The sequence below is a fragment of the Petromyzon marinus genome, chromosome 22 (genome assembly GCF_048934315.1).
Source record: "Petromyzon marinus isolate PM22_M1 ecotype Great Lakes invasive population chromosome 22, UKy_Petmar_22M1.pri1.0, whole genome shotgun sequence".
Taxonomy (NCBI): Eukaryota; Metazoa; Chordata; class Hyperoartia; order Petromyzontiformes; family Petromyzontidae; genus Petromyzon; species Petromyzon marinus.
In genome coordinates this window covers 15134632-15161874 of record NC_133688.1, presented here as the reverse complement: position 1 = coordinate 15161874, position 27243 = coordinate 15134632, and the positions used below count along the sequence as shown (strand labels likewise).

The 27243-nt window shown below is 43.2% G+C and overlaps 1 protein-coding gene across 8 annotated transcripts in view; it reads right to left on the bottom strand.

Annotated features, from left to right (window-relative positions):
• Positions 1 to 27243, bottom strand: part of LOC116944948 (ras-specific guanine nucleotide-releasing factor RalGPS2-like) — a 226099-nt gene that overhangs the window by 127840 nt on the left and 71016 nt on the right. For 7 of the 8 annotated variants that reach the window (XM_032958926.2, XM_032958928.2, XM_076068750.1 and 4 more), the window contains 3 exons: positions 17876 to 17993; positions 13822 to 13935; positions 11897 to 11947 (listed from right to left, as the gene is read on the bottom strand). In XM_032958926.2, coding sequence (XP_032814817.2) covers positions 11897 to 11947; positions 13822 to 13935; positions 17876 to 17993 — 283 coding nt within the window. The remainder of the gene's footprint in view (positions 1 to 11896; positions 11948 to 13821; positions 13936 to 17875; positions 17994 to 27243) is intronic. The other variant, XM_032958930.2, reaches the window with a different exon arrangement.

Below are 27243 nucleotides of genomic sequence, written 5' to 3'. Positions count from 1 at the left end.
AAGGAAACAACAGACGTGGCAGATGCTTCACTGAACAATGTTTGAGGTCTTGCAGAGCTGAGACATGCTGGACAAGTGCGACTTGTCAGGGTCAACGCTAAAGGCACACACGTGATACACTCCCAATGTCAACAGCTGAACTCAGAGCAGTTTCTGAAAAACACTACCAATGTACAGGACATCAGTGGAACCCTAGCCTTTGCCCGACGGTGTGGCATCCTGTTTTATCAGGTGCACACAAGTGCGGTAGGGAAAGTGGGTGCGTGTTTGGCTGTTTCACTGCATCAAACACTGGAATGTGGTTGTACCCCAAAAGAGCAACAATCTCTTCGTTTGTGAAAGCAACAAAACCATCGAGATTAGACACACTTAATGCAACGACAGGCCTGGGAGTGTGAATATTTGATGTTGCGTTTGCATGGGGGGGGTTTACCAAAGCAAACCTGTTCCAAGATCTATAAAAGCATCTCACGATGGGATGTTGAGAAATGATGACTAATATCTAAAGAAAATGTATTATCCATATAAGCACCCATCGTAATGTGTCATCATTTGCAATAAGAGCCTATTTCCCCCACCTCCAATTAAACTATCACGGTTGGCTACGTACGGTGTGAAAAAAGTTCAACTTGCATACATTGCACTATTAAAATGTGTCATTAGACCTCCTTTGCCAGTACCAAAATGTAATCATAGGGCTTTTCCCCTTTTTTTCTGGCAACAAAACTGAAACCTTTTTACAAGGATTCATGTCTGCATTAACCACAATACTTGCAGTCAAAATGCAAACAAAAAACATACTATGATAATATATGCATTGTCCTTGAAACTGATTGGTCCACACCAAGGGCGGCTTATCATAGTATGTTTTTTGTTTGCATTTTGACTGCAGGTATTGTGGTTAATGCAGATATGAATCCTTGTAAAAAGGTTTCAGTTTTGTTGCCAGAAAAAAAGGGGAAAAACTCTATTATCCAAATGTGTTCAATTGTTTTTAAAATTAAACAAAAATCTCAAGCAACAACTCATTCGTATGTAGCCAAGACTTCAATGTAAACCATGGATCTTTACCTGGCTCTGTATAACCCAAATAAAAATGTGAATAATTTTTAGACACAACATATTTAACAAACGTGGCCCTGCATCTCAATACAATGAACCCCCTATGTTCAGCATGTGCCGTTTACCCATACACATGGCGCATACATAAAATACAGTAGTGTTTCAATGACATAATTCACGACTACTATTTATATATTTTGCTTAGCATACACCACTGCATATACACTGGGCTGGGTTTTTTTTTCTCCCAAAAGTGCATGGTAACATAATTAAAACACATCTGTGGACTAAATATATCTCCTCACGTGAAAACAAACCTGAAAGCAAATGTTCCAGAATCTTGCAACCAACCTTTGCATGAATCTTCAATACGGTACGAGGTCCTGAGATCTGGTCCTGTTTTTGTGAAAGTCAATGTCTCAAGTATAGCACAAAGCATCTTTCCAGCTTTTGCACGTAACGCAAATCACAATCTCAAGATCGTGATCGTTTGTTTTGCCCTGTCCGTCCTCGGGCGACGGAAATGTAAGATGTCAAACCCTAGACGAGAAGATTGACCCCAGGAACGATGCTCGCATTTGAGGAGGGGGTGGCAGTGCTTAAACATCCGTTCCCATTCTGGCTCGAGATTTACACTGTAACAGTCAAACGGTGATCAACGACGAAGCAAGGCTGCTGGTGGATAAGCCAAGACGCCAAAGTCTTTGCCAAAACTACACCGAAATGTAAAAAAAGTAAAACAAATGTATATATTTTTTTGTTAACAATGTACTCAGTATTTTTCCAATAACGTATACGAATACGCCATTGTTTTCACACACCAGAGTACTTCTTCAGGTAAATTCAATACAATGTAAACATGCAAAGCAACGCTGTGAAGTATTAATCACCGAGACGTATTCAAATATAATGACCACTACTTACAGTGACATGAAAGATTGTGTAAAATATCAAAATAACTGTACCCAAACACTGCATGCTTGTTTCAAACACTGTGGAAATGACAACATTGTGAGACAATGCATATATTATCATAGTATGTTTTTTGTTTGCATTTTTACTGCAGGTATTGTGGTTAATGCAGACATGAATCCTTGTAAAAAGGTTTCAGTTTTGTTGCCAGAAAAAAGGGGAAAAATCCTATTATTCAAATGTGTTCAATTGTTTTTAAAATTAAACAAAAATCTAAACCAACAACTCGTTCGTATGTAGCCAAGACTTCAATGCAAACCATGGATCTTTACCTGGCTCTGATTCCTTGTAAAAGATTTCAGTTTGGTGTTTTAACATCTTAACACCTGTTTTGTTGCCAGAAAAAAGGGGAAAAACCCATTATCATAAACGAATCTATTTTTATTTTACCAGGTAAAGGCCCACTGAGCTATGTATAGCTTTTTTTCAGACGCGACCTGGCCACAAATGATAGCTCAACGAAGCGGCTTATCACGTGGAAATGTATAGCAACCAAATACTCTGAAGGCACGTTTATAAAATGTGGAGGGAAAAACCGGATGACCCCAATACTTCTTGCACTCGTCACAGTGATGTTCAATTCCCCATTAATGGGTCCATGGGAGGGTTATTTATACCCCAACTGGGTAAGGTAATATGGGGAACACCACTTGGGTCTCAGCCACAGAGGGTTTCCTGTGTAATGCGAAGTTGCGTGCCTCATGGTAAAAATCACGCGATAATAGAGCCGCCTCACACGGCAAATGCTCAGCGTGGTCCGGCAGGCTCTCAAAGCACACTGCGAATGAAGGTAATTGCGACTAACTCACACCGTCAGCGCACACTGGCATTTTAACAACGCTGATTTAATTTTAGTTTTCCCAGGTGAGCCCAACACACCGGTGGGCTGAAGTGGTAACTAATTGGCGCGTTGTTTACGTGACAAAACTTACTGGCTCTGCCGGGTGGTGGAGGGTTACGACACAATTCTACTTACGCGATCTAACCCAAAAACCTTTATCATAAGTAATATTGATTTGCGAAAGCCTACGTGTTAAACCAGGTAAGCCCCACTGAGCTATATAGTTGTTTTTTTCAGAAGCGACCTGGCCACAAATGAGAGTTCAACAAAGTGGCTTATTGTTTGGAAAATTTTTATAGCAGCCAAATACTCTGAACACATGTTGATTTTAAATGTCGAGGGTAAAATCGGAGGACCCGGAGAAACATCCACACGACCACGGGGTGAACATGCAAACTCCAAATATATAGGAATCAGGGTCAGGATCAAACCCACAACCTCTTGTATACCAGGCGAAGTAGTTTCCATCTTGCCACCGTGGCGCTATGAAACCACTGCTCCTGGACAAATATTAAATGTGTAAACCTTAAAAAAGGCTAATAAACATCCTAGACAGCTGCATGTCAATCACTGGTGTCAAAACTAGGCTCCTGGCGAGTTTATTTTAATGTATATGCCTTTCAATAATAATTATTGCAAGAGTTGTTAGGTCTATGAAGCTCGGAAATGTGATTAATTAACCAGTTAACTATATTAAATAAACACTTTGTTATTTTCAAAGTAAAGAGTGTGATGATCTAGGAGTGCAGGCGTCATCTTTGGATTAATCTGAAAACTGGAAGTCACATCACTAACACGTCGCTTTCATGCAGTTACCACCGAAAGTTGTGACGTCTCATTGGTTGACGTCACTATTGTAAGCACAAAGACATTTTACATCAGCACATCCCTGTAAACGATCAAAACATGCAAAAAAAAGATCCTAAATTCTCCTTAAACATCTCAAAGTTTAAATCCGAAACTCATCCATAGTAAATCAGCCCTACATATTTTTTTTTTACAAAGGTCCCCTTTGGGAAGAAATCATGTGAGTAACCAGATGTATTTTCCAGCTCAGGTTTTCAGATTGCATTATGGCCTCAAACAGGCAGTGTTAGAAGTAACTTCACAGGCTCTGCAAAAGCAATAGCGATATAACACAAGTCACCAGCCACTCTGATTAATAGCTTTTGATTTGATATGGAAAGTAAAATGTACATCTGCGCACGGTGCTCAGGGATAGGTCAAATAAACTTAACAACAGTGGACTCGGGGGTTAGTGTGTATAAGATGTGAGTAGAATGACGCAGTGGGTATGAAGTATCTGGCCGTCAAGAAATGTTCTGCAAGTGGTACCGTCCGTGGGTCTCTGGGGTAAAGGCACGTGCAGAACACGGGCAGGAAAAACCCCGTGTCCTGCAAAGGAACGAATATTTTTTTCGTGGGCTAAAGACACAAAACCCGTGTTCTGCCAAAAACAACTTTGGGCAAGACCTTGCCAGCCAGGCCCACCAGCCGAGCAAGCACCTCGAGGTTTCAACTTAGCACGCACCCACCGTTCATTATTGTATTTGAATCGTAACAAGCGCCACTGGTTGATGGACGATGACTACCATTCATATCTGTACTTCATAGTTTGTCAGACCTCGACAATGCAAATGTTTCCGCCAAAAGCAACCCTTGTGTTTTTTGATAGAGCACCGTCTGCTGGTTCGTTTGCGAACTTATACTAAAAAAATTTGAGGTTAACTGATTAGTTAATTTTATCAACAGGGATTAGTTAATTTTATCAACAGGTTTTCATGTTTAATTCACATTACACCTCCACAATGTAACCCAAAATAAACTAATTATGAATCACTGTAAATAAAATTATTATCAATGTACTGTGCTCGATGGCCTAATTTTAAACTTGGCAATGCAAGGAGCTTTATTACAGCAAAAAAAAATACTGTATTTTACTAATAAAATAAATCAACCAGATCACATTTGATTACCAAGAGTCTGAGGATTACTGTATATATTTTTGTTAGCAGAGGAAATGATGGCATGTCTACAAATAAGCCGCCGTGTCAGTACCATCAATCATTCGGTATTGTTTTACAAGCCATAGTTAAGCAATGAGAATGCACAGCTGTAGTAATGCCCCGTTCGGAACAGGGAAACATAATCCGTTGCGAAAATTAAATGTTCCGCGCCGAATCCCTACAGCGTATTCATCCAAGATTATTAGCATTGCCATCAGACTCGCTCGCTCCAAACGCAATAATATCTGGTTCACATCCACAAAGGGCTAGAAGTGTATTACTAGCGGCATATACCAAACCAAAGGCCATAATAAATCAGTAGTCTTTTAAATGCGAATCAAATGCTTTGTTACAGGTCCTCCACGAGATAAACATTTCGATTGCCAGGCTTGTGGATACAGCCACAATCGTCGTACTCTGAATAAGCAGCAAATCAATTTCAGTGAAATGTAGATTGCCACTCTTACATAATGGTGTTTAAGTAGGTTGCATATTTACGTTTTATGATTCATTAATTTCCCCACAGCAAAGCAAACAACAACATGCGAGCTTCACATGAGCATGACCTAAACATTGGCTCGCATCCATTTCTTATGATTTACCATGTAGCAATGTTGTGAAATGCAGCACCATTAAGTGCTATTAGTTTCACACTGTAATTAATAACATTGCAAAAACCGAAACCTAAGTTACACAGTGCAGTGCTATTGCTATAAAACTATAACACTGTCGTGCAGAGCACGAGGAGGTGGAGGAGGGTGAGTAGTAACACATGAGGTCTCTCACTTCGCCCAGAGCTACCGAACCCAGAGCCAGATCCACATGTTTTGCTCAATCAGTGTGGCATCGCCACACAACTGGTTGAACTTTTAGAGGACCAACTCAAACGGGTTAAGATGTGTGGATCCAGAACAGCTAAACTAAAGCCTGCCGCTTAAAGTACACATGGTTGGCTTCGAAAAGAAGAACGTCCGCTCTTGCAAAAATGGTCCCATGAACTCGAAGTACCGTCTAACATTCGCGTCTAACATTCGCGTCTAACATTCGCGTCTAACATTCGCGTCTAACATTCACGTCTAACATTCACGTCTAACATTCACGTCTAACATTCACGTCTAACATTCACGCTCATATGCATTCGGAGAGGGCTTGCAACATTCTAAATAGGTCAACCTTTCACTGTGAAGTAGCTATTGCGTTTCACTTGCTATGTGCTTATATGAAGAGCAACGCATTATATTGTTTCGCTATTTCATGCTAAAATAGTATTTGCAACTATACCAACCCTGTACGGGTATGAGGCAGCCGGGGGCGGAGACACAGTCGGTAATCGAGATAACCGGATATCTGGCTGCTGCAAAATACTGCAGGCTGCCACCTTTTGCTGCCCTGCAGGCTGCCACCTTGTGCTGCCACCTTGTGCTGCCCTACAGGCTGCCACCTCGTGCTGCCCTGCAGGCTGCCACCTTGTGCTGCCCTGCAGGCTGCCATCTTGTGTGCTGCCCTGCAGGCTGCCACCTTGTGCTGCCCTGCAGGCTGCCATCTTGTGTGCTGCCCTGCAGGCTGCCACCTTGTGCTGCCCTGCAGGCTGCTTGAGTGGCAGCCTTTTGAACTTATCGAACTTATTAGCCACATCAGCGGCTCCGACCTATTAATAAACTCCGCGTTCAAATTCAAAAAAATGTGCTTTATACATGTGTGGCACCCATTGGAAAAAAATACGCTGGATATCTCAGAATATTGAAGTCAGCCACCCCCAAAGTCAAAATCCTGGCTCCTCCCCTGGAGGCAGCCCTCATCCAACAGTGGATTGACAAGATAACTCTAAATGTACATGCAGAAAAACACACGTGTATATACATGCACAAATTATACTGGCTGTAGTAGCAAAGGTCTAACTTGTAAAACCACACACACACACACGCGCAATGGATCATCTCCACCCAAACTTGACCTTTTGACCTTTTGAACCTTCTTTTGCCCTTGCAACAGTGGAGCACACCATCACCTGTGCTACCACTTACCTCCCAGAAACATTATCCCACTAAATCCCTTCCCACTGGATAATCCTGGCTAACAACAGGTGTGGGATAAGCATAATCCTTATGTTTGCGCAAAAGGAAACTTCTACATAAGCCCTCGAGTGATTTCCTTCCTGGCTTAATCAACGGACCTTCGCTTGGGCAATGCCCAAGTTTTTCAAAGGCTACGGAGGAAGAGCAGTGCGTTAAGTGTTCTGGCTATTCGCTAAGAATATGAATTACTGCAGTCACGAAAGCTTTAAATCAAAATTTAGACCCCAAAGCTGTGAAATGAAACAAAAAAGGTACATACGCAACAAGTTTATACCGGTTGCACACGACAAGGGTGTTTATGGATAGCACACTGGAATTGCAATTCATAAGTCGCCTGTTCCATTCCATCTCCGGCCTATGCAGTTCAAAACTGGTGCAAGTCTATTCATTTCTCCTATTTCTGTGCACCAAGAATTGTAGTAAATAGGTTCACTGCAGTTCGTCTATGATCGGCAGGTCGTGAGTGGTGGGATAAAGTGTGTGTACTCCCACCTATTCCAAGACGTCAGACCAGCGTGGCTGAGGAGACCAACGAAGCTCTTGGAAGGGTTAGCTTTCTTCAGTAAAAGTCCTTCCATCAGCAGTGGACTGGGCGAAATTAATTGCACGGCTGCACCTTGCACACCGAGACCAGCTATGGATAGTGTGAAGGTGTGCCCTCTGCAATGCAACTCACTGTGTAGCATGGTCAGGTTGCTTGTGGATTTATCAGAAATAAACGCAAGAGCATGTGGCCTTGCCACGTTAAGCTGCGTTAAGACTGAGTAAAATCTGGCCAGGATGACAGATTGCAAAGCACCCCAAGGGAACAGCCGCACCTCATGCATTTGTACACTTTACGTCGAAAGCTAAGATAACTTAATGAAGCTGCTTCATTATTTTACCCAGGAAAGCCTCACTGAGTCTCAATACTTTGTCAGCAGCATGGTGCAGCAGTGAGATTATGATCAAACACCATTAACGAGTGTTTGGATTTCGCGTAGGAGGAAAATGTACTTCACAAAGTACCCCGAGGGAAACCCACAATACGCACTTAACACTGCCATCTCATAACCACCTTGTAGCTCCATACCTACAACAATAAGGGCACCACGGTGGTGAGATGTTAATTACCTCGCCTGGTATAAAGGAGCTCGGGGGTTCGATCCCGACCCTGACGCCTGCTGTATATTTGCCAATTTGTGCGTCTCTCTCCCCGTGGTCGCATTGATTTGTCTCTGGGTTCTCCAGTTTTTCCCGTCGACATGCGTTTAGAGTATTTAGCTGCTATACATATCCGCATGATAAGCCACTTCGTTGGGCTATCATTTGTGGCCAGGTCGCTTTTGAAAAAGAGCTATAAAGCTCAGTGGGTCTTACCGACTACAAAAATATATAATTTGTAGTTGTAATAGTAACTGGAAAAAAAAACAGGAATCTTCTCATCCAAGCATCAAGCGGGATGGACCCTGCTTAACATTTAAACTTCAACAATATCTGGCACATCCAGGGCAATATGGATATAGGCAATCACACTACCCTGGCTACAATTCAGTTCCTGAAAAAGCTTCCAACACCTGGATCGAAACTTCAGATGTCACATCCGGTAACAATCCGAAACCATGTCCTATGATGAAACATATATTAAATATTGCTTTCTCGTCATGACAATGGTTTCATCAGCTGTGAATTTATACGAGTATATTAAAAAAAACATTTTAAATATATAAACAACATTTGAAGCTGGTTTTGGAATCTGATGATTTACTCGAGTGGAAGTCACAGGCTTGGAGGAGCGCCAGTGATTATACGGAGAATATTTTTTTCTTTCGAACATCCATTCACGCCCGTGCTGACCCCCGCGCTGCACGCAACTCCACCCGCCGCAGGAAACCGCCGAGCCACGCCAGCGGACCGTGACGGGGGCCTTCGTATTCACAAATCCCACCGTTTCTTGTAATTGCCGAATTATTTTTATCCCTCCGATCTACTTCTTCTTCTTTTGTATGCCATTTATTGGGGCTTGCAACAGATTACAAATTCATCTTCTTTGGTTCTTTCGGTAAAGTCACGTAGAATGAGAATAAAATAATAAATTGATAAAATAAAATAACACAATAATAACAACAATTTATTTTATCAATTTATTATTTTATTCTCATTCTACGTGACTTTACCGAAAGAACCAAAGAAGATGAATCATTGCAGTCACGAAAGCTTTAAATCGAAATTTAAAGATTACAAATTGATGTCGAGATTTCATATCCCCATTCGATTGCTTCGGGAGCAGCCGCATGGATTTGTTTCAAGTTGCCGTCGAATGATCCGAGTGGGCAGTTGTTCACGGTGTCGCACGGTCGGAGATATCGCACCACAGCAACAAACTGGACTCTCGTTAATTTTCCATTAATGGAGAAAGTGTCCACATCTTCCATGGAGTGTCCGGATTTCCTACGACGACTTGGTCGCTGTACACACATATACCCCTGTGTTTGTGCATGCACTGTACATGCCAGTCGTGTCTATTCCTACGTGCAATCTTTAAATGTATAAACGTAAACTTCAGTTTTTATCAAGTGTAAACATACAAGAGTATCTCGCATAATACAAAGGAAAGTTAATATCCAAGCACGTTAAGATTAGGGCAGCATGGTAGAGCAGTCGTAACACTTGTGCCTCACGGTAAGTAGTCCCTGGGTTCGATTCCTGATTTGAGTGCCTCTGTGTGGAGTGAAACTCCTGCACATCTGTGAAAAAAGAGCTGTGTAGCTCATCAGATTCCTCGAGTATAAATACATATTCTGATTCTGTATGTTCTTCCCTGTTCGGCATGGGTTTCCTCCAGGCTCTCTGGTGTCCCACAATAGCAAAGAAACAAACCCAAAGAATGTACCTGGTATCGCCAAAAAAAACAACGCTGAAAACGTACCTGGAAATTACTCAATTGAGATGACACATAGCAACATTGCTCCCTCGTACAAAAACGTTGCAGAAACCTCCTAAAATAGAGTATTGAGACTAAGTGAGACTTTCATGGGTAAACAAATGTAATAATAATTTAATAATAAACGAATCATCATTCATCCACTGCTGGATGAAGAACCTCCAGCTATATGTCATAATCCTGTTATGTCATTAAATGTTGATCTTGGTCTGCATTCAATAATTGGCCTGGGTATAAACTATTGTGTCGACAGCTGCGTCCCTCCAACAAAAGCAAATGTGTTGTACACATTGCTCTTTTTTACTCATTTATCCTTAGCCATTCTGCCTTCTTTGCCTAGTTCTTAAATCATTGTCTGCAGTTCATTACTGTTGGTTGTTATAATGACTGGGAGAGAATACCACCAGGAATTAAATTAAGAGAACGCTGCACACAAATTATTGAAGGTGTCAAAGCAAGCAATTGGAGCGTAAAGGCAGAAAACATAAAGGTGATGAACGGTTATCTGCAAATAGTATCCCTTAGGGAACCAGATAAAACCATAACGCATGACAGGAACAGACTAATAAAATGAGCAAAATCAAGCCATGTGGTCTTTATGGCCAAAAAAGTCATATATCCCAAAATACAAATCATTTTACAGAATGGGAGGATGAAAGAGGAAAAACTTCCAGACCGGTAAGAATTGCTGTGGCCATCGTTAGAGGCAGGACCATCAATCAAAACTACTCGACCTATTTCATAAATATTCCACATCAATCGTAGAATGTCTCAATACTCATTCAATTCAAAAAGCAAGGCAACATCAGTGGAAATGTATGCAATCATTCAAGCTTTTACAAACCAGGGCCTTAATAAAGTGTCAAAACCATTCATAATACGTGGAACAGCTACACTCAGGATTTAATTACACAACTAATAATATAAATACAGGCCGTTGTCAATTAACTGCTAAATTAAAACCTCCTCATGCCTCCCCATTGCTCTCAGTCATAAAGATTGTTTGACCATACTTCACACTGGACAGTATGGCTTTATGAAGTGGGGAGGTCCAGGACCCGTTCAGATATACTCGCCACTGATGTTTAGGTTTAGGTTTATTTGGCACAGGTAAAACCCATTGGACAATAAATAATCATTTTCAATGGGGACCTGGTTACTTCCTAGAAACTAGGTTACAGTAAAACAAGTTACATGAACAAAACAATCCAAAAACAACTGTACACATTAGCCGCCAAGTTCATTACACAGTACATGCACGTATGTTAAAAAAGCACGAGTTAATAGAGATTAAAAAGCTCTCCGATGTATTTAAGCAAAGTTGTTCAGGGTACAGCCGTGCCATTTCTGGCTTTGCCATCATGTCACTGGTGGTGAAAGGGCCTCCACTAGAGGAGAGCCCTAGAGAAGCCCTTCTCTCGAGGGTTTTTTGAGCCAATTCTGTCACGCTGGCCAGACATGAGAGTGTCTACAGTTTACACCATCACATCCAACATGCAGATCGACCGTGGCGTACCCGTTTTTATACTGCTGAGTGGACAGAGGCGAGGGCGATGAAGAATTTTGGCCGGCGTACCAAGTGCCGAGCCGGGAGATCAAATCAAACTCAAGACCTCTAGATTGCGAGTTCAATGCGGCAGCATCCAACATTTATTGTTCTGTTTTACGGTTAGATGCATCGTTATGTTTTTTATGCTTGGATGCATGAATACATCTGCTGTTTAAATTAGTTTATTTATCGTTCTGTTATGCTTAGTTGAACATGTATTGGCTTCAGTTGAGTGTATATAACCTACTTTTTGCTTTCCTTTCAAGGATTCTAAATATACTAGAAATCTTGTTGTTGTGAATTGCAGGGGTTTATTTAAGCTTTCCATCAGATCCTGCCCAGCCAGGCTTTTACTTATTATTGAACGTTAAAAAGCATATTATACCGTTGTATATATTTCGCTCGTAATACAGGATATCCCAAAACATTACGCAATATCTGTAAAACCACCAACGCAGAGATCCCTACCTCCGGCTGGATGGACTTGAACACTGGAGCATCCATGAGTGTTATCTGGCTCTGAAAAAAAATACACAAATGAATATCAAATGGCAGAAAAAAATGACCAAACATTTTGATGTAGATTCATACGTGATTCACGTCATTTTTTTGTTTAGTTTGTTTGACATATATTGATGTCCACATAACCATGATTTCACACACAGTATTACATTGTATTCATTCGTGTATTTACTGATGCAATATTTGGTAGATGTGCTCATTTAGTACATTCATTTATATGTTAATATATGTATTCAATGCTTTATTATCTTCATTGTTCATTTACAATGGGTCAATATCTAAAGTCGGAATTTTACTTAGCAATCACTTTCATTTGCGAAATGTTTGCAACTTCATAGTCTTTTCCTTATTGGTACGGTACACATATACTGTGGAATATTATGAATAGAGGTGCAGTCCTGAACTTCCTTGCTTATGCCACTGCTGGGAGTAGGACCCCTCTGGAGGGAGTCCCAGAGTCCCACTCTTTCGTACCGGCCAGACATCTCCTTGCTCAAAACGCACAGCTCAACTACACATGCATGTGATGCTTAACATTGTTCCATTCGCTCGATCGTGTTTCATTTCGCCTCGCCAAGCATTCATTTCCTCGTCCGTGTGTCACGTGCAATATGCCTGTTTATTCTGTTTATTTTGCAATTTTTTGCTCTTTAACCACTGTGTTTGCCTGCATTTCTGGTGCTTTCTGTTCCGTTGTTCCCTGTTCCTCCGTACGGATCACTTTGATGTTATTGTCGTTCTGTGCTGGTGCACCACAGATCTCTTGAAAACGAGCTGTATAACTAGCTAAAAATGGGACTTTCCGTGGAACAAATAAACATTGATTGATCGATCTCATAAGAGGTGGGAGTACCCACACTCTACCCAAAATCAAACATGACCTGCCAATCGGCTAAGTGCGGTGTACCCACTCACACTTCTAGGTGGAGAGATCTAAAAAAAAAGTTCCCATATCAACTTACGTGCAAGAAAATCAAATCAGACCATTAACCTCTAGGATTCGAAGTCCAGCGTGCTTCACCATTACATCATGACAGCATCCCTTGTCGGCAAAATATTTATTTAAAAAAAACAAAGCAGTTAGTTTGTATTGTAACAAAAACAGCTCGTCGTTCAAAAGCACCATCATATTTGTTACGCACAACCACCCTGGATGCAGCAAAACACATTTGCTCACCTTTCCTATACTTTGCACTCCTATCGGGGTTTTTTTGTAATTTTTGCTGTTGTCACTTTCTGGCCCGCCCGTATTGGACATCTCTGAAACAGAGCTTCATAGCTCAATGGGATCTCTCCGAGATAAATTAAGATTCTGATTGTGATGTGTGGGATATTCTCCCGATGCGCGTCACATTTCAGGTGTGCGTCTGGAGCATCGTGTGTCACATGTAGAACACGTGTAAGAGGAAACCGCGATTTGTATATTTTTTTTCTCAGGAGTCAGTTTATCTAATTTTCCCAGGATACAGCCATAAATGCCCACTATTGTGAATTTTTTTTTTATTTCCCAGGCGCAATAAGCAGCCAGCTGCACGACATTGGATTGCGTCGGTGAAGCGGTGCACGGAAGTCTGCTTGGCTCGCACAGACGTGCTGTGTTTCACATCAACTGTGGCACGGGGGTGGGGGGGGGGGGGATGAGGTGGGGTGAGTGGGGCGAGGGAGGAAGAGGAGTGGTGGGGGTGGGTGGGTGGGAGGCCTCAATTCGCAGGGCTGTGGTTTTCTCATCAGCAAGTCGCATGTTGGCGGCTCCGCGGCTCGACGGGTACCGCGTGGCAAGACGCGTGCACGGCGGCGGCGGCGGCGGCGACTTCCGAATTACCCGTCCAGTTGCATTTGCTACGCGTGATCGTGGATGCGCTTGGGCTTACGGCGAGCTCTTCAGGGGCCACTTTGAGGACATCAAAGAGAACCGCGTCGTAGCTTTTCCTCTTCGGGTCGACGGCCCACCTCCCGTCGGTGGAGTCCGACCCGCTGCTCTCCTGCTGGTTTCGTCAAAGACAGGTTTCAGCCGTCAGCTGTTTTTGCCCGGCGATCGGAAGTCGCGAATCATAAAAAGCGGTGCGAGCAAGGGGAGGAGCCGGACGTCAAGATTGAAAGGCGATTTTAAGGACTAGCCCCCCTGGGTGTGTTTTCGGGGTGGTTACCGCGTGTTGTCCAGTATCCCCGAGGGGACCAGATCAAACCAAAAACGCATGACGGGAATAACCTAGTAAAAAGACAGAAATCAAGCCACGTGATCTTTATAGCCAAAAGAAAATAATGTATCCCAGAAAACAAAAACATTTTCAGGATGGGAGGCTGAAAGAGAAAAAAAGCTTTTCCAGACCGGTAAGAATTGCTGTGTGCATCATTAAATTGACAGGACCATCGATCAATATTACTCCTAGAATAATGCCTCGACCTTCATTCAATTCATAAAAAGCAAGTGAACATCAGTGGAAACTGATGCAATCATTCAGGAGATTTTAGGAAAAAAAGTCCTCTGATGTGTTTTCGGGGTATAACACATGTTGTCCAGTATGATCTCTGACGGTTATAGCCCCACCAGCTGGGAGCTTCTTCAGGAACTGAATTGATTTGGTAGCTGGCATGAACAGGTAGTGCAATTGGAAAACACACCAACGCACCACAGAGTACAACACGGGAACTTCACGCAGCCGTGACGTTTATGAATCTCTTATTAAGATTTTACTCAGAGGTCGTGAATCCCCATTGGCTACAATCAGTGAATTACATCTCCATTATATGGCTGATAAAAAAAAAGATTAATTTCGTATTGGTAGGCATTAAAACAAAAAACTTGAGCAAACTACGAATTGTTTCAAAAAACATAAATTAACAATTACCCAGCTATTCAATTCATCATAACTTAAAAAACTTGGTCAAAATCATTCAAATGGATCAACATTTAAAAGGCATCTACATAACTATAAAATTAATGGAACAAAATCTGAAAAGTACGCAAAGATGCGTCGATAGATTCATGTTGGTAATTACCCCGAAGAGACTGATACAGAGAGAAACACATGCATCAGGTAACATACGGGATTCAGAGACGTCATATCGGCTGTTCAAGTAAGTGCGCTTGGGTGGGATACATCTCTACAAAAAAGGGTACACGATATCCTGTGGTCCAGATCGAAGACAACGTGATCAAAGTGGGGAATACTGGGGGGACGACATCTGTGGAGATGGAGCGATGAGATCGGCTCACATGCAGGAATGCAGAACCGCAAGTCAATGAGGGATGGCGTCGGCATGGGGCGGCCTTCGACCAGCAGTGGATACATCACGGATCATGGCGATGATCACGAAGGTGATGATTCAAGTCTTCACAATTTAATCTCAACACAAAGTTAACGGGGAAAACTCGGAACAATATTACAGGTATGAGGTAGCATTTTCTAAGTAGGTTGCGGATTTTGAAATAACGTTTATACGTTTTGAATTTCATTTAACGAACATGGAAAATAACCGAGAGTTGAAAGGTTTAAAGAGGTTCATTTTGTACCTTACAAAAAGTCTATTGAAGGTTACAGTTACCTTTATTTCAAGAACCAATCGCTTTCCTGCTACCGTACACATACAATATCAATAAAGCACAGTGTTTTAAACCAACACTGACAGCATTTCATGTGTGCTAGCATAGACTTCGAGCACATGGGAGTTTATTCAAAAGTACGTCGGTTGTTTTTATTGCTTTATTAAAAAAGGCCAGCAGAGTTTGAAGGCTTCTGTTGAAAGGTACATAAAGCTTTCTTTTCAATTGCCATGACCACATTTTTTTTTATTTCAAAGCATACATTGAACTTAAGCAGAATTCACTTAAAATAATTTTGGAAAAAAAGCTTTAGGAAAGCAGATACTACTTATGTTAAAGTGGTTTGCTAAAGTAACCTCCATACAACCGTGATGTAAAATGGAAATAATCTAATTTAATGCCAACGCATTTAATAATTATCATTAAATTATTACCACTGAGACCATTCGTTGCAACTGCTTTGTATTAAAGCATCTCAGAGAAAATAGTTTTACACTAAAATAACCAAATTAAGAAACAACTTAAATCATCCACAGATAAAAAAATATAAAAATCCCTGTCATAAAAACACACGTGCAAAGCATGTTCAAGTGCAAAGTGCCACTGCTGCTCGTGTTAGCCCATATTTCATTTATTACAGTATCCGTTTATACTTACTGTGTTAAACAAACGACAAACTACGTTTGTTTAACAAGGCAGTAAAGTGCGGGAATAGACATATGCAAGGAATCTGCTCAAGACAACCTCTCCGCTCACAGCTCTAAAAATGACTTGATGTTTCACAGATGTTACCCAAAACAAATGACACTAAATCTGATAGCATGCCTTTTTTGTTTTTTCCGTGCAAAGCACCTGGAGACGCTTGCAGTTACATCTTGGCGCTAGATAAACGTAAACTGGATTGTATTTTTGACCCAAAAACTAACCCTTACACACGCCTCAAAATACTGAACCTTTGTATTACACCAGGCAAAACGATAAATGTGGACATAACCGATTTCCAACGTAACGAGAGGCCTTTAAAGCAAAAGGTGCGGAGTAATTCATTTGCTCGTATTTCTACTTGGCGGGAAGATGCAGCAGCTATTTAATCCCATCTGTTTATTTGGCCAACGGCGGGCCTGTTTGGCAGATGACCGCTGCTAATGCAACGTCACAGCAGGTCATGGGGATCCCAGCACTTATTGCTCCTCAAGTGGAGAGAGCGGCGGAGAGTTCCAAACGCACGTGCGCTTGGAAAGTGTCCACAGCAAGAGGATACTGGGAGCAATTAAAGAACACACACGTGGCGAGCCCTACAGTAAACGTTAAGAGAGAATGTCGATCTCTGGATACGTTTTTTTTTGTTGAAGTTACAGATGTGGGAATAATACATTTTATAAATATTTTAAAAAAATCGCATTTAAACTTAAGTCAATTGTTTTAAGGGTTTTGACAATTATTCATGCCAGGCGTTGTGAACCTTTTTCCTTACGTGGTGCAGAAATGACCTTTGAAATCCCTTGGGCAAGGGACCGCACATTGAAACACACACACACACACCTCAGTCACTCGGAGGTGCCTGTGTTAGATGCAGGGGACAGCAGCGAATGAGCGTGCTAACATTAGAAACGCAGCATTGCCAGGTGGAACAAAAACAATGTTCCCCTCTAGCACCCGATTGATGAGACTAAGATGCTTGCAGTGACCAATGGAGTACGCCGGCCCCTTTTCAAGGGTCGTCGGGCACGAGTCGCGTGTGGCCCATTGGAACCGACTGGTTGGCCCAAGCCCCGATTGACCCCCACCGCTCCAGGACATGGAGCGAAAGGGGGCGGGGCACAGGAAGGCAGCGGAAGAGATCGAATCATAAGAGTTGGCGGTGACCGCTACTGGATGAGAACTTAACTTGGCAAAGGAAGAAAAAGAAAGAAAAAAAACACTCGGGAAAGCCTTTGTCCACCAGAGGGAAGTTACAGGTGGACAATAACTCTGCCGGGTAAACTGTAGATTGCCATTTAATATAATTTTGTCATTTGTATTGCACTGGGCTGACATCAAGACACCTCAAAACCTTTACTTCCAAAATACCTGCTTTGTCACAAGACCAATTTGCCAGAGCAGAAATTGATACCGTCGAAGGTGGTGAAACTTTAGTCAGTACCGATGTATGCATACGGCTGATAAGAGTCAATCATTTGATAACCCACTCACTTCAAACGGTTATCACATAATTCTCCGTCATTGGCCACGTAAAGACATTGGAAGCACCAAACGACATGCCACCTTCACGCGACGCCAATAGGAGAAACGCCTAACTCTGGGTTTATCGACTAAACGGGGGGTTTCGTGGAGGAACGCGGTTTTCAGAAGCCGTCCGAGCATTCGAAATGCGGCCTCACCTCAGGTGTGGCCGCCGTGAGGGTGAAGTTGGACGCTTGCCCCTTCCCTTCCTCCATGGGCCCGGCGGCGTGTGCCGAAGCCGCGCGCCCGAGCGCCGGACTCTCCGCCGCACACGTCCTGCAGCGGGAAGACCGCCACGAGCCGCGAACGTCAGATACGCGCACGGGCGCACGGGCTCGTTCCAAAGGGACTCGAGAATCCACACGCACGCACACACACAAAGACGAAAGATCCCCCCCCTATAGCCTTAACAGCCTGTCGGCGCAAGCGCTTTTATTTAGCACCTGTGAAGCCCGGCACGGCACACGAGGGGGGGGGGGGGGTGGGTGGCCAGCACCACGCCCGGCCGTCTTTGTCTCCCCAGTGGCGATGTTTACACACCGCACCGGGTTACTCATTTGATGCCGAGTCGACCTATGGGAGCCCTAAGACTGGTTCAGAAAATTGTCACCGGGTTTGGTGGGCGTCAGCGAAAATTGAACTCGGTCACTGGGTTCGTAGCACAGACAGCTCACCAACCTTGACACTACCACTCCCAAATCCGCACACACAATAGTTACGCAGGCGATGTTGCAGATCCATTTTACAAGAATGTTTTTGCTGATGGAAGAAAAATAATTGACAATGGCAACAAATTCAAATGTGAACTTCGGTACACACAGAAACTCCAGCAGATTGTACTGAACGAAGTGCTTGTTATGATGGCAGCTGCAGCAGAAAAAAAATGCTTAATAAAGTTGACAGTGGAGCTCCACTTGCTATTGTCAGTAGAATGGCCTATTTAAATTTGGAAACGTAAAGTAAACTGTGCATGCCAATGTGAATCACTGTGTTAGTCCGAAAGGTCCTTCTTCATTATTTAAAAAAAAAAATATTTACAGCATAAATGGTTGCTTTAGCTGTTTTGTTTGTACAGAAAAATCGCGCTACGTGTGCATGCAGTGTTTATTTGACTTAAGTCATTATATGACTAATTTATGCAATTATGGTCATATTCATGGGATTGCCAAGTTTATTCTTTGAAGTAAATACAATCTAACAAGAACAAACTAAAACATAAATTAATAAACACAATTATGCAGATAATAAACTATGGAAATAAGAATTGTATACGAACTCACTCGTGTTTAATTGTGAAATGTTACCACTAAAATATTTTGTATCCAATGAGTTAGCTCATAAGACCTAATATCAATAATAGTTTAGGACATGACATTGAAAGCAACTTTAGAATGCTTTATGGTTTTATTACATATAATTAAATACCAGGATACACTGGATGGTAATAGGCATTGACCATTCAATACAATACATCAAAATCATTTCACAGTACTATTACGGAAGCAGACAACGTAGCGGCAGCTGAATTTCCAATGTCACAATAGCAAATGAAGTTAACTGCATTTACGGATAGGAAAAATAATCACTTTAAACCTTTCCTCAATCACTTAGGTATTTATACATACTGGCCCACAGACCATACAATGAATACATTATATCGATGTCTTCAATCGCACGAAACTTGGAAAACGGCTTGGAAGAAATCTAGCCGGGCTATTAAATACAATGCTGGTAATTCCATTAAATGGCATGGAACATTCAGTACCTTTACTGTCAGGGATGTCACGAGACTGCTTATAATAACAATGGCATGGTATTTGCTTTACTCTCTCTCCTTGGCTGAAAAACAGTTCGGTTTGCCTGCCCGAAGGAAACTTGTTCCATTCAATGTTGATAGCGTCCGCTGTTATATTATAAGATCTGACACAAACACAGGTTGTTGTTTTTTAAAGAGACAAATTATAAAACGTTTCATTTGGTGTGCCTTTTGTTGTATACAATTCTCCCAGGTTCACACTCACTTTGTCATCTGCCATGATCAATCCACTGCCGGATGAGGGCCTCCCACACTCGCCCAATCGACATCATGCCCCACTGTCACAACTATCCCACTTATTCGTATCTCTTGGGAATGCAACCAAACTTTAGAAATAACCATTTATACAGCCAGGTTCGAAGAACTGCGGCATGGAGAAACGTTTGCCTTTAAAATCAGGTGGTTATATAGCCTCGGGATGCAACCATATGGCAAGATGCTTTATGGAAACAGTAAAAAAAAGATCATTGTGAAAAAAAAGTTCAGAGTATCTTGCACTGCTGATGGTGATGTAGTGTCCTAGGAGGAATGTCGCATCGCCGATGTGAATATGTAATCGCCGATGATGATTGTTCGGATATGCAGGAAAACCTATTTGGTGCCAGGCTACAGGACGCCAGAATTTCGGCAGGAAACTGAAAAAGCTACGGACATGACTATTGAAACATTATATTAAACCAAATAATCAGCCTCAAATGCCGTTTGTATGGTAATTCAGAGACATGTGGCACGATGCAGTGTTCTGCAGTGACTACGAATGCATGAGTCAACAACTTGGTAAGCACAACAAATGTCAGCCATTCTCAATCCACCAATGGAAGAAGGGCTCCCTTCAAGCTATGTTGGTCATGTGGATTGTTTAACCATACTTCACCACGCTGGTCAATGCAGGTTGGCAAAGGTGGGGAAATCTACATGTTCTGCGTGTTTAAATCTGTTCACTAAGACATTGGGCTTTGGAGCTCAGTGTGCACGTGTTGGGGTAGCAGGCTCTGCTCTCCCAACGTGCACGTTTTATTTGGACCAAGACAGCGATGAATGAAAAATAGCTCAACGCATTTGAAGCACACATTCAAAGACAGTGTTATGTGGACACTATCAGCAGATCCCCAAAAAAAATCTACATTTTTAAGTAGAAATACCTTAAACCAAACAAAATTAAAGCTAAATTTAGAACCGTAAAAGTACTGCGAAATAAAATTTACATGTGTGCAAGTGTCTCTAGCATTCTGCATTATTCATAGCTCCCTAGAGCATCCCGGGTCAGCTTGAGTGACCTTTAAACACAATGCAGGATTGGTAGTGGCCGACAGTTCCATGACATTGGCAGGTTCTCAAAAGAGCAACTAACAAAATGGTGCTAACATTTAACAGGAATAGCCAAGTGCACATGGGCATTGATGGAAAAAATACGAAGACCTTAGGGGAGGTGATCGTGTGGCTGACTTTTCATCAACCATTATATCTGGTTGCCAAGTCGGTGTTTTAAAAACAGTTAGCAAAGCTACCAGGGAATTGAAGAAATTCTTAGATTTATGTGGCAGCTCTTTTATTTACTTAGCACATGGCCAGCACTGAGCGTAAATAAGAGTGTGTTGAAATAATTGTGGAACACTATTGCCATTAATATTGCATGCTCTATTTGTCACTGAGGCACGCTTTAATTTTAAAAAAGGTCTCGTAACCAACCAAGTCCCCGAGAAGAAAAACACGTTACATTGTTCATATAAATAATAAGAAGTCAACTCGTGTAAAGTATATCGTATACAATTAGTTTCACATGTTGGAGCACAAGGACCATTGAAATAATCTGCAGGAGTTTGTGGGCCAAAGTCAGCAGAAATCACTTTACACTTAAGCAACGGTGCCCTCTAGTGTGGGTACACGTCATTATTCACCCCAGAAATGTGCCCGACTGTCGTAATCTGGGGCACCGATTCTGGTCAAGAATCCGTTGGCTTTCCTTTCATAGGACAATCTCGTTTGTATTGTTTTAAACTCAAACAAGGTTTTTGTGGTCACGTACTCGTCCCCTTTCAAAACCTGCAGGCACCCCCACATCCCGACAAGCTGCGCCCCCCGCATGACGCAGCTGATGATGATGATGCCGATTGCGTCACAAAGTCCCGCTTATTACCTCCCGTCCAACGGCACACATGAGATGAGAGGTTACTCGATTTGTCGACAAATAAAAACGACAGTTGGTAATCAATTACTTGTATAGTTAAATAGCCCAACTCTCATAGTCTTACAACGGAAAGTCATTTTATTCATTGCTGCAAGTGCCAAATCAGAAAACTCACTTCACTGGAAATGGAGTTTGTGTCAAAGAATAAAAAAAAATCTTATGCAGTCCAACAAAGCTCTTGTCAACATTAATGTGTATAAGCAATGTCGATCGCAGGCAAAAAAGCAAACAATAACAGGGTTGAACTTGCGTCCACTCAGATGAGAGTTGTGTAATATGGTGATGCGATGTTATATCGTATGGTAAGATCCAACAATGTTTTCATACGTTATGCAAAACAGCATTACATCGTGATTATCATTGGTCAAATGTTGACATATATAAACACACACTCATATAGATGCCGTTGCTCTGCAACAACAAATAATAAAACAGCTGTCATGTTCACACTATTCTCACAATCCTGCAATTGGAGAACTAAAAGTAATCTGCTTTTTATGTAATAATATGGCACGTTAATGTATTTGTGATTTTTTTATATTCTCTCAGATCTGCAGAATATTATGGCAAAATAATCACATTAATTGGAGTTCAAGTTAAAACGCTTGAACATGTTTTAATGAACAGTGTTCATGTTCTAGCTTCTTCCGTCGTTGCAATTCAATGTTTGTGACGCGGAAAATACCGTTCAGCCAGTTACCCAGCTAGTTTCGGTGGCAACTGCCTGCAGCAGTCACCAACAACTGTTAGGGTGGAGAGGAGCCCAACCAGCAGACAGCCAAGAAACTCGAGGCATGAATGAGAATGAACTATAAACTATGTTTCGCTTACCAGGTAAAGACACACTGAGCTATATTGCTCTTTTTCAGAAGCAACCTGGCCACAAATGTTAGCCCAACGAAGTGGCTCGTCATCATGTGAAAATGTATACCAGCTAAATACTCTAAACACATGTTGCTCGTAAATGTGGGGGGGGGGGGGGAATCCGAAAGGACCCAGAGAAAAATCCACGCAACCACGGAGAATATGCAAACACCAAATATACAGCAGCAGGCGTCAGGGTCGGGGTCGAACCCACGACCTCCTGTATAGCAGGCGAGGTAGTTAACATCTCCTAGCCACCGTGGCGAGATGCTAAAGAAGTACACCTCACTGGGCGACGCTTCTCCCTCACCCCCTAGATGAGGTACAGTGAAGCCCAAAATGCTGCAATGCAAATGTGAAACAATTACAAAGTTATCGATATTGCGATAATCGTCAAACTGTAAAATGTGTTATCGTATCGTATCACGAGAAACGATATCGCGGAAATCCTCACCAATAGTCAAAAGTGTAAATGACGAGATACCCCATCATAACAAAATACAGGTAGTCCCCGACTTACGATACAGGTAGTCCCCGACTTACGACGGAGATGTGTTACGACGACCCCATCGTAAGTCGAAAATATCGTAAGTCGAAGATGGCCTTACCTACCCAGGAGTCTTAAAGAATGGTGATAATTTAGCAAAACAGAACAGAGCAATTTACAGTACCGCACTGTATAAACTATATACAAGGTAAATTCTTAGCCTACCTATATGAACTGCAATTTCATAGAAAGTTTTTTTTCAGGAAACAATCCTATATCTATATTCTTAGTTTTTTCGGTAAAGTCACGTTGAAGAGAAACAACAAAATAACAAAATATATATAAAACAATAAAAAATTCTCACGACGTTTCGACCATAACTCAAACGGTCATCATCAGTCACGAAAGCTTTAAATCAAAATCCTATATCTGCCATAAAAAAACTTTTAACATGCATTGAACGTAACGTATCGTATCGTGGTAACCCTAAAATGAAATCGCTAAAGCTATGTATCGTACATGCATCGAACGTATCGTAACGTATCAGATTCAGCTGTGCTCACCAAGATTCTGTCCGTCGTCCGCTGATGGCTACATTAACTTAGTTGTCGGAAGAGGAGGATGGCGATGATCAAGTTACAGTATCGTACCTCGTACGCTGCTGCGTTTGCCTGCCGCGCGAAATTAAAAACATATTTTACAATGTTGTCATATCGCCATCGCAAGATCGAAATATCGTAAGTCGGACCGTCGTAAGTCGGGGACTACCTGTGTTAAAACTGAGCTCAGACCAATGTGGGCCAAACACCCACCAGCTAACACAGCAGAGGGCGCTCTGGGAGCCAGAGTGATGAACATTGAGCAGGAGTTGTGGCATCCATGTGTAGCGAGCCACAGAGGGCTTTAAATTCAGTTTAACACGTTGACTTTCGTGACCAATATCATCCATAACAGGTTTTTTGGGTTAAATCGCGTAAATATGTGTGTCGTGAAACCCGCCACCACCCGACATACCCAATTAGTAAGGTTAGCCAGAAAAACAGAACGTGCAAATTCGCAATCTATACCTGCTATAATCACCCACGAATGTCTGTCCTTAATGCTCGTGACGTCATTCCACATCGACCAGCCCCCCTCATTAATATTCATGAGCAGGTGACGTCCTCCAAATCGACACCGCGCCCCCATTCATAATAATTAGCGGGTGACGTCACTCCACATGGGGGGCCGAGGCCCCTCCTCCCCCCCCCCCTCGGCATCAACTGACAACCCTCACTACAAAGGCAGAACCCTCACGTCACGTGATCTCCGCAACGCTATTGAGACATCAAAGTAAAAAGGACGTCATTAAATTGTGCGGCAAAAACAACCCCCTACCTCCTTATGGTGCCGGACGGCAATGCTGTGGTGGGCAGTGCCATGGGGGAGGGCCAATTTAGATTCGCCATTCCCTTCATGGCATTTGTAACCACCACAGCGGCCAAATGGAGGCTCTGGATGGGTGCGAGGGGCTGGTAACCCCTCCACCTTCAATTAATTACCACAAAACCACGTATAAAATATCTAATTAATAAGCTTGTGCCGGAGGCCCCGGCGGGACAGGCATCTATGACGTCGCTTGGCCAAACCACATTTGGCGGTGCCAGGAGATTGAATCTTTACCCTCGGGGCTCGTCCAGAAACAATAAAACTCCACTTCGGATGGCCACGTGGAATGTTCGAATGCTCATTGCGGAGGAGAGGCTGCCACTCCTCTGTCAGGAGCTGGACCGGTACTGCCTGGATCTCTGTGGTATTCAGGAGGTCCGGTGGACTGGCTCTGGCTCCTGCCAACATGAGGGGTGGACAGTCCTCTACTCAGGGCAGGAGACTACCAAACAAAAGGAATGTGACTCTTCTTCTGAACAAAATAATGAAGGGGGCGTGGGAGCGTGGCAGTGAGGTGTGGGAAGCGGTAAGCCCCAGACTACTTTGGGCTCGCCTTCCCATCAACCGGAGGCGAGGAGTGGTGGTTGTGGTTACTTATGCCCCCACCGAAGGCGAACATCCGTGGAGGGATGCAGGCAAGGCCGATGAGTCAGATGCCTTCTATGACCTCCTGTCACAGGTGCTAGCTAAAGTGGCCCCTCGGGATATAATCATCCTGTTGGGTGACTTCAATGCTCTAGTTGGTCATGATGCTGGTACCTGGTCTGGAATGATTGGAGGGCATGGGCCAGATCAGCTCAATCACAATGGTAGGAGGCTGCTAGATTTTTGTGCAGCCCATGGGCTTGTAATTACCAACACGCTGTTCCAACATCGGTGCATCCACACAACATCATGGATGCATGCTGGGTCCAAGCAAGAACATTTTCTGGACTACATAGTGACGAAAGAGTGGATGCGGGCCCATGTCCTTGACACCAGGAACTACCGTGGAGCTGATGTGTCCACTGACCATCGACTTGTCATCTGTAAGATGCACCTGTCATTCTTCCACTCCGGTGGTGGGTGTACAGCCGGGACCCCATTCAAACCCACGGGGCCTGGTCTCAGCTAGCTGATGAAAGTTGCAAGCGAGAATTTAATCATCGCTTGCAGCTGGGGTTGGCATCGTCCCGCACTCCTCCAGATGTCGAGGGGAAATGGGCGAGGTTTAGGACTGTGGCTCATGCAGCTGCAATTGCTGCTTTGTGTACACGGTCCAGACCTTCCCAGAGACCCTGGCTGACAGAGGAGGTGTTCAGGCTGGCGGAGAAAAAGCGACAGGCCCACTCTCATCATCTACAGCATCCCACGTCAGAGAATGAGAAGGCTTACCGCAGCCTTCCCTCAGAGGTTCGGACAGCCGTGAGGAGTTGCAAGGATGGGTGGTGGTCGCTGGTCGCTGAAGAGACGGAGTCTGCCTCAATGGCCCACGATCACAAATCACTATTTAACTCCATCAAAAAAGTAACCTGAAGCGCTACACCTATTACCATCATTAGGGGAAAAAACGGTGATCCCATCTCCGACCCCCAGGAACAGGTTTGCAGATTTGCCGAGCATTTCTGAAGTCCTGGGGGAGGGAAAATCCCTCGGCATGGAAAACATCATGGGAGAGTGGGGATGACCCTGCTGAGGCTGCGGTGTCTCAAATATTGGAAGAGTTTTCAGTTTCAGTTAATTTATTTTGGTATAGCCCTGGGAGCCATTCGGCTCTTGAATCGGGTGCAACCACAACAAACAAAAAAAACTAAAACACGAACAAGAAAAACATCTTAAAGTGACTGTGACTGTGCAAACATAAAACTCCATGAAAAAAATTGCAAAATATTTCTGAAAATAAGCACCGTACACCAACGCTGTGTGCAAAAAATCCCAGTGGGATACAAGTCAACAGCAACAACAACCACAAGAAGAAGAAGAAGAAGTCACCCCCTGTGAGTGGCTGGCTGAGGTGCCATCTGTTGAGGAAGTACTAAAGGCAATCCAGAGTCTGAGACCAGGAAAAGGCACCAGACAGAGATGATCTCCCAAGTGAAATGCTGAGGGAGGGTGGCGTTTGTACACAAACTGCCCTAAATGACATCATAACAACAGTCTGGACCACTGGGCGGGTTCCGCAGGATTGGAAGGATGTCCTGGTGGTCCCCCTCTTTAAGAAGGGGGACCACACAGACTGTAACAACTACAGGGGCATCTCACTCCTCAGTGTGCCGGGAACGGTCCTGGCAAGGATTATTCAACATCGCCTTGCCAGGCACGCTGAGGAGAGGCTTGTGGAACGCCAATGCGGTTTTAGGAAAGGGCAGTCGTGCACAGATGCCATATTTTCTATCTGTCTGCTATAGCAGGGGTGTAGGGAATTCTAACAAGACCTACAGCTCCGCTTTATTGACCTGGTCAAGGCCTAGGATACCATCAGTAGGCCTGGGCTCTGGGTTATTCTTCATGCTTTTGGAGTCCCTGACCCTCTGCTCACGATCATTAAGGACCTTGATGGAGAGCGGGCCTGGGTAAAACTATGTGGCTAGGAGTCGGAGCTATTCCTTGTTCACCTTGGGGTGCGACAGGGATGTCCTCTGGCTCCCACATTATTTAACATATTTTTAGACCACGTAATTCGTGAATCCTTTGGTGGCTGTACCGGAGGAATTTCCATCTGGTACAGATACAATGGGAGGCTGATCGATGCCTGGGTACAGTC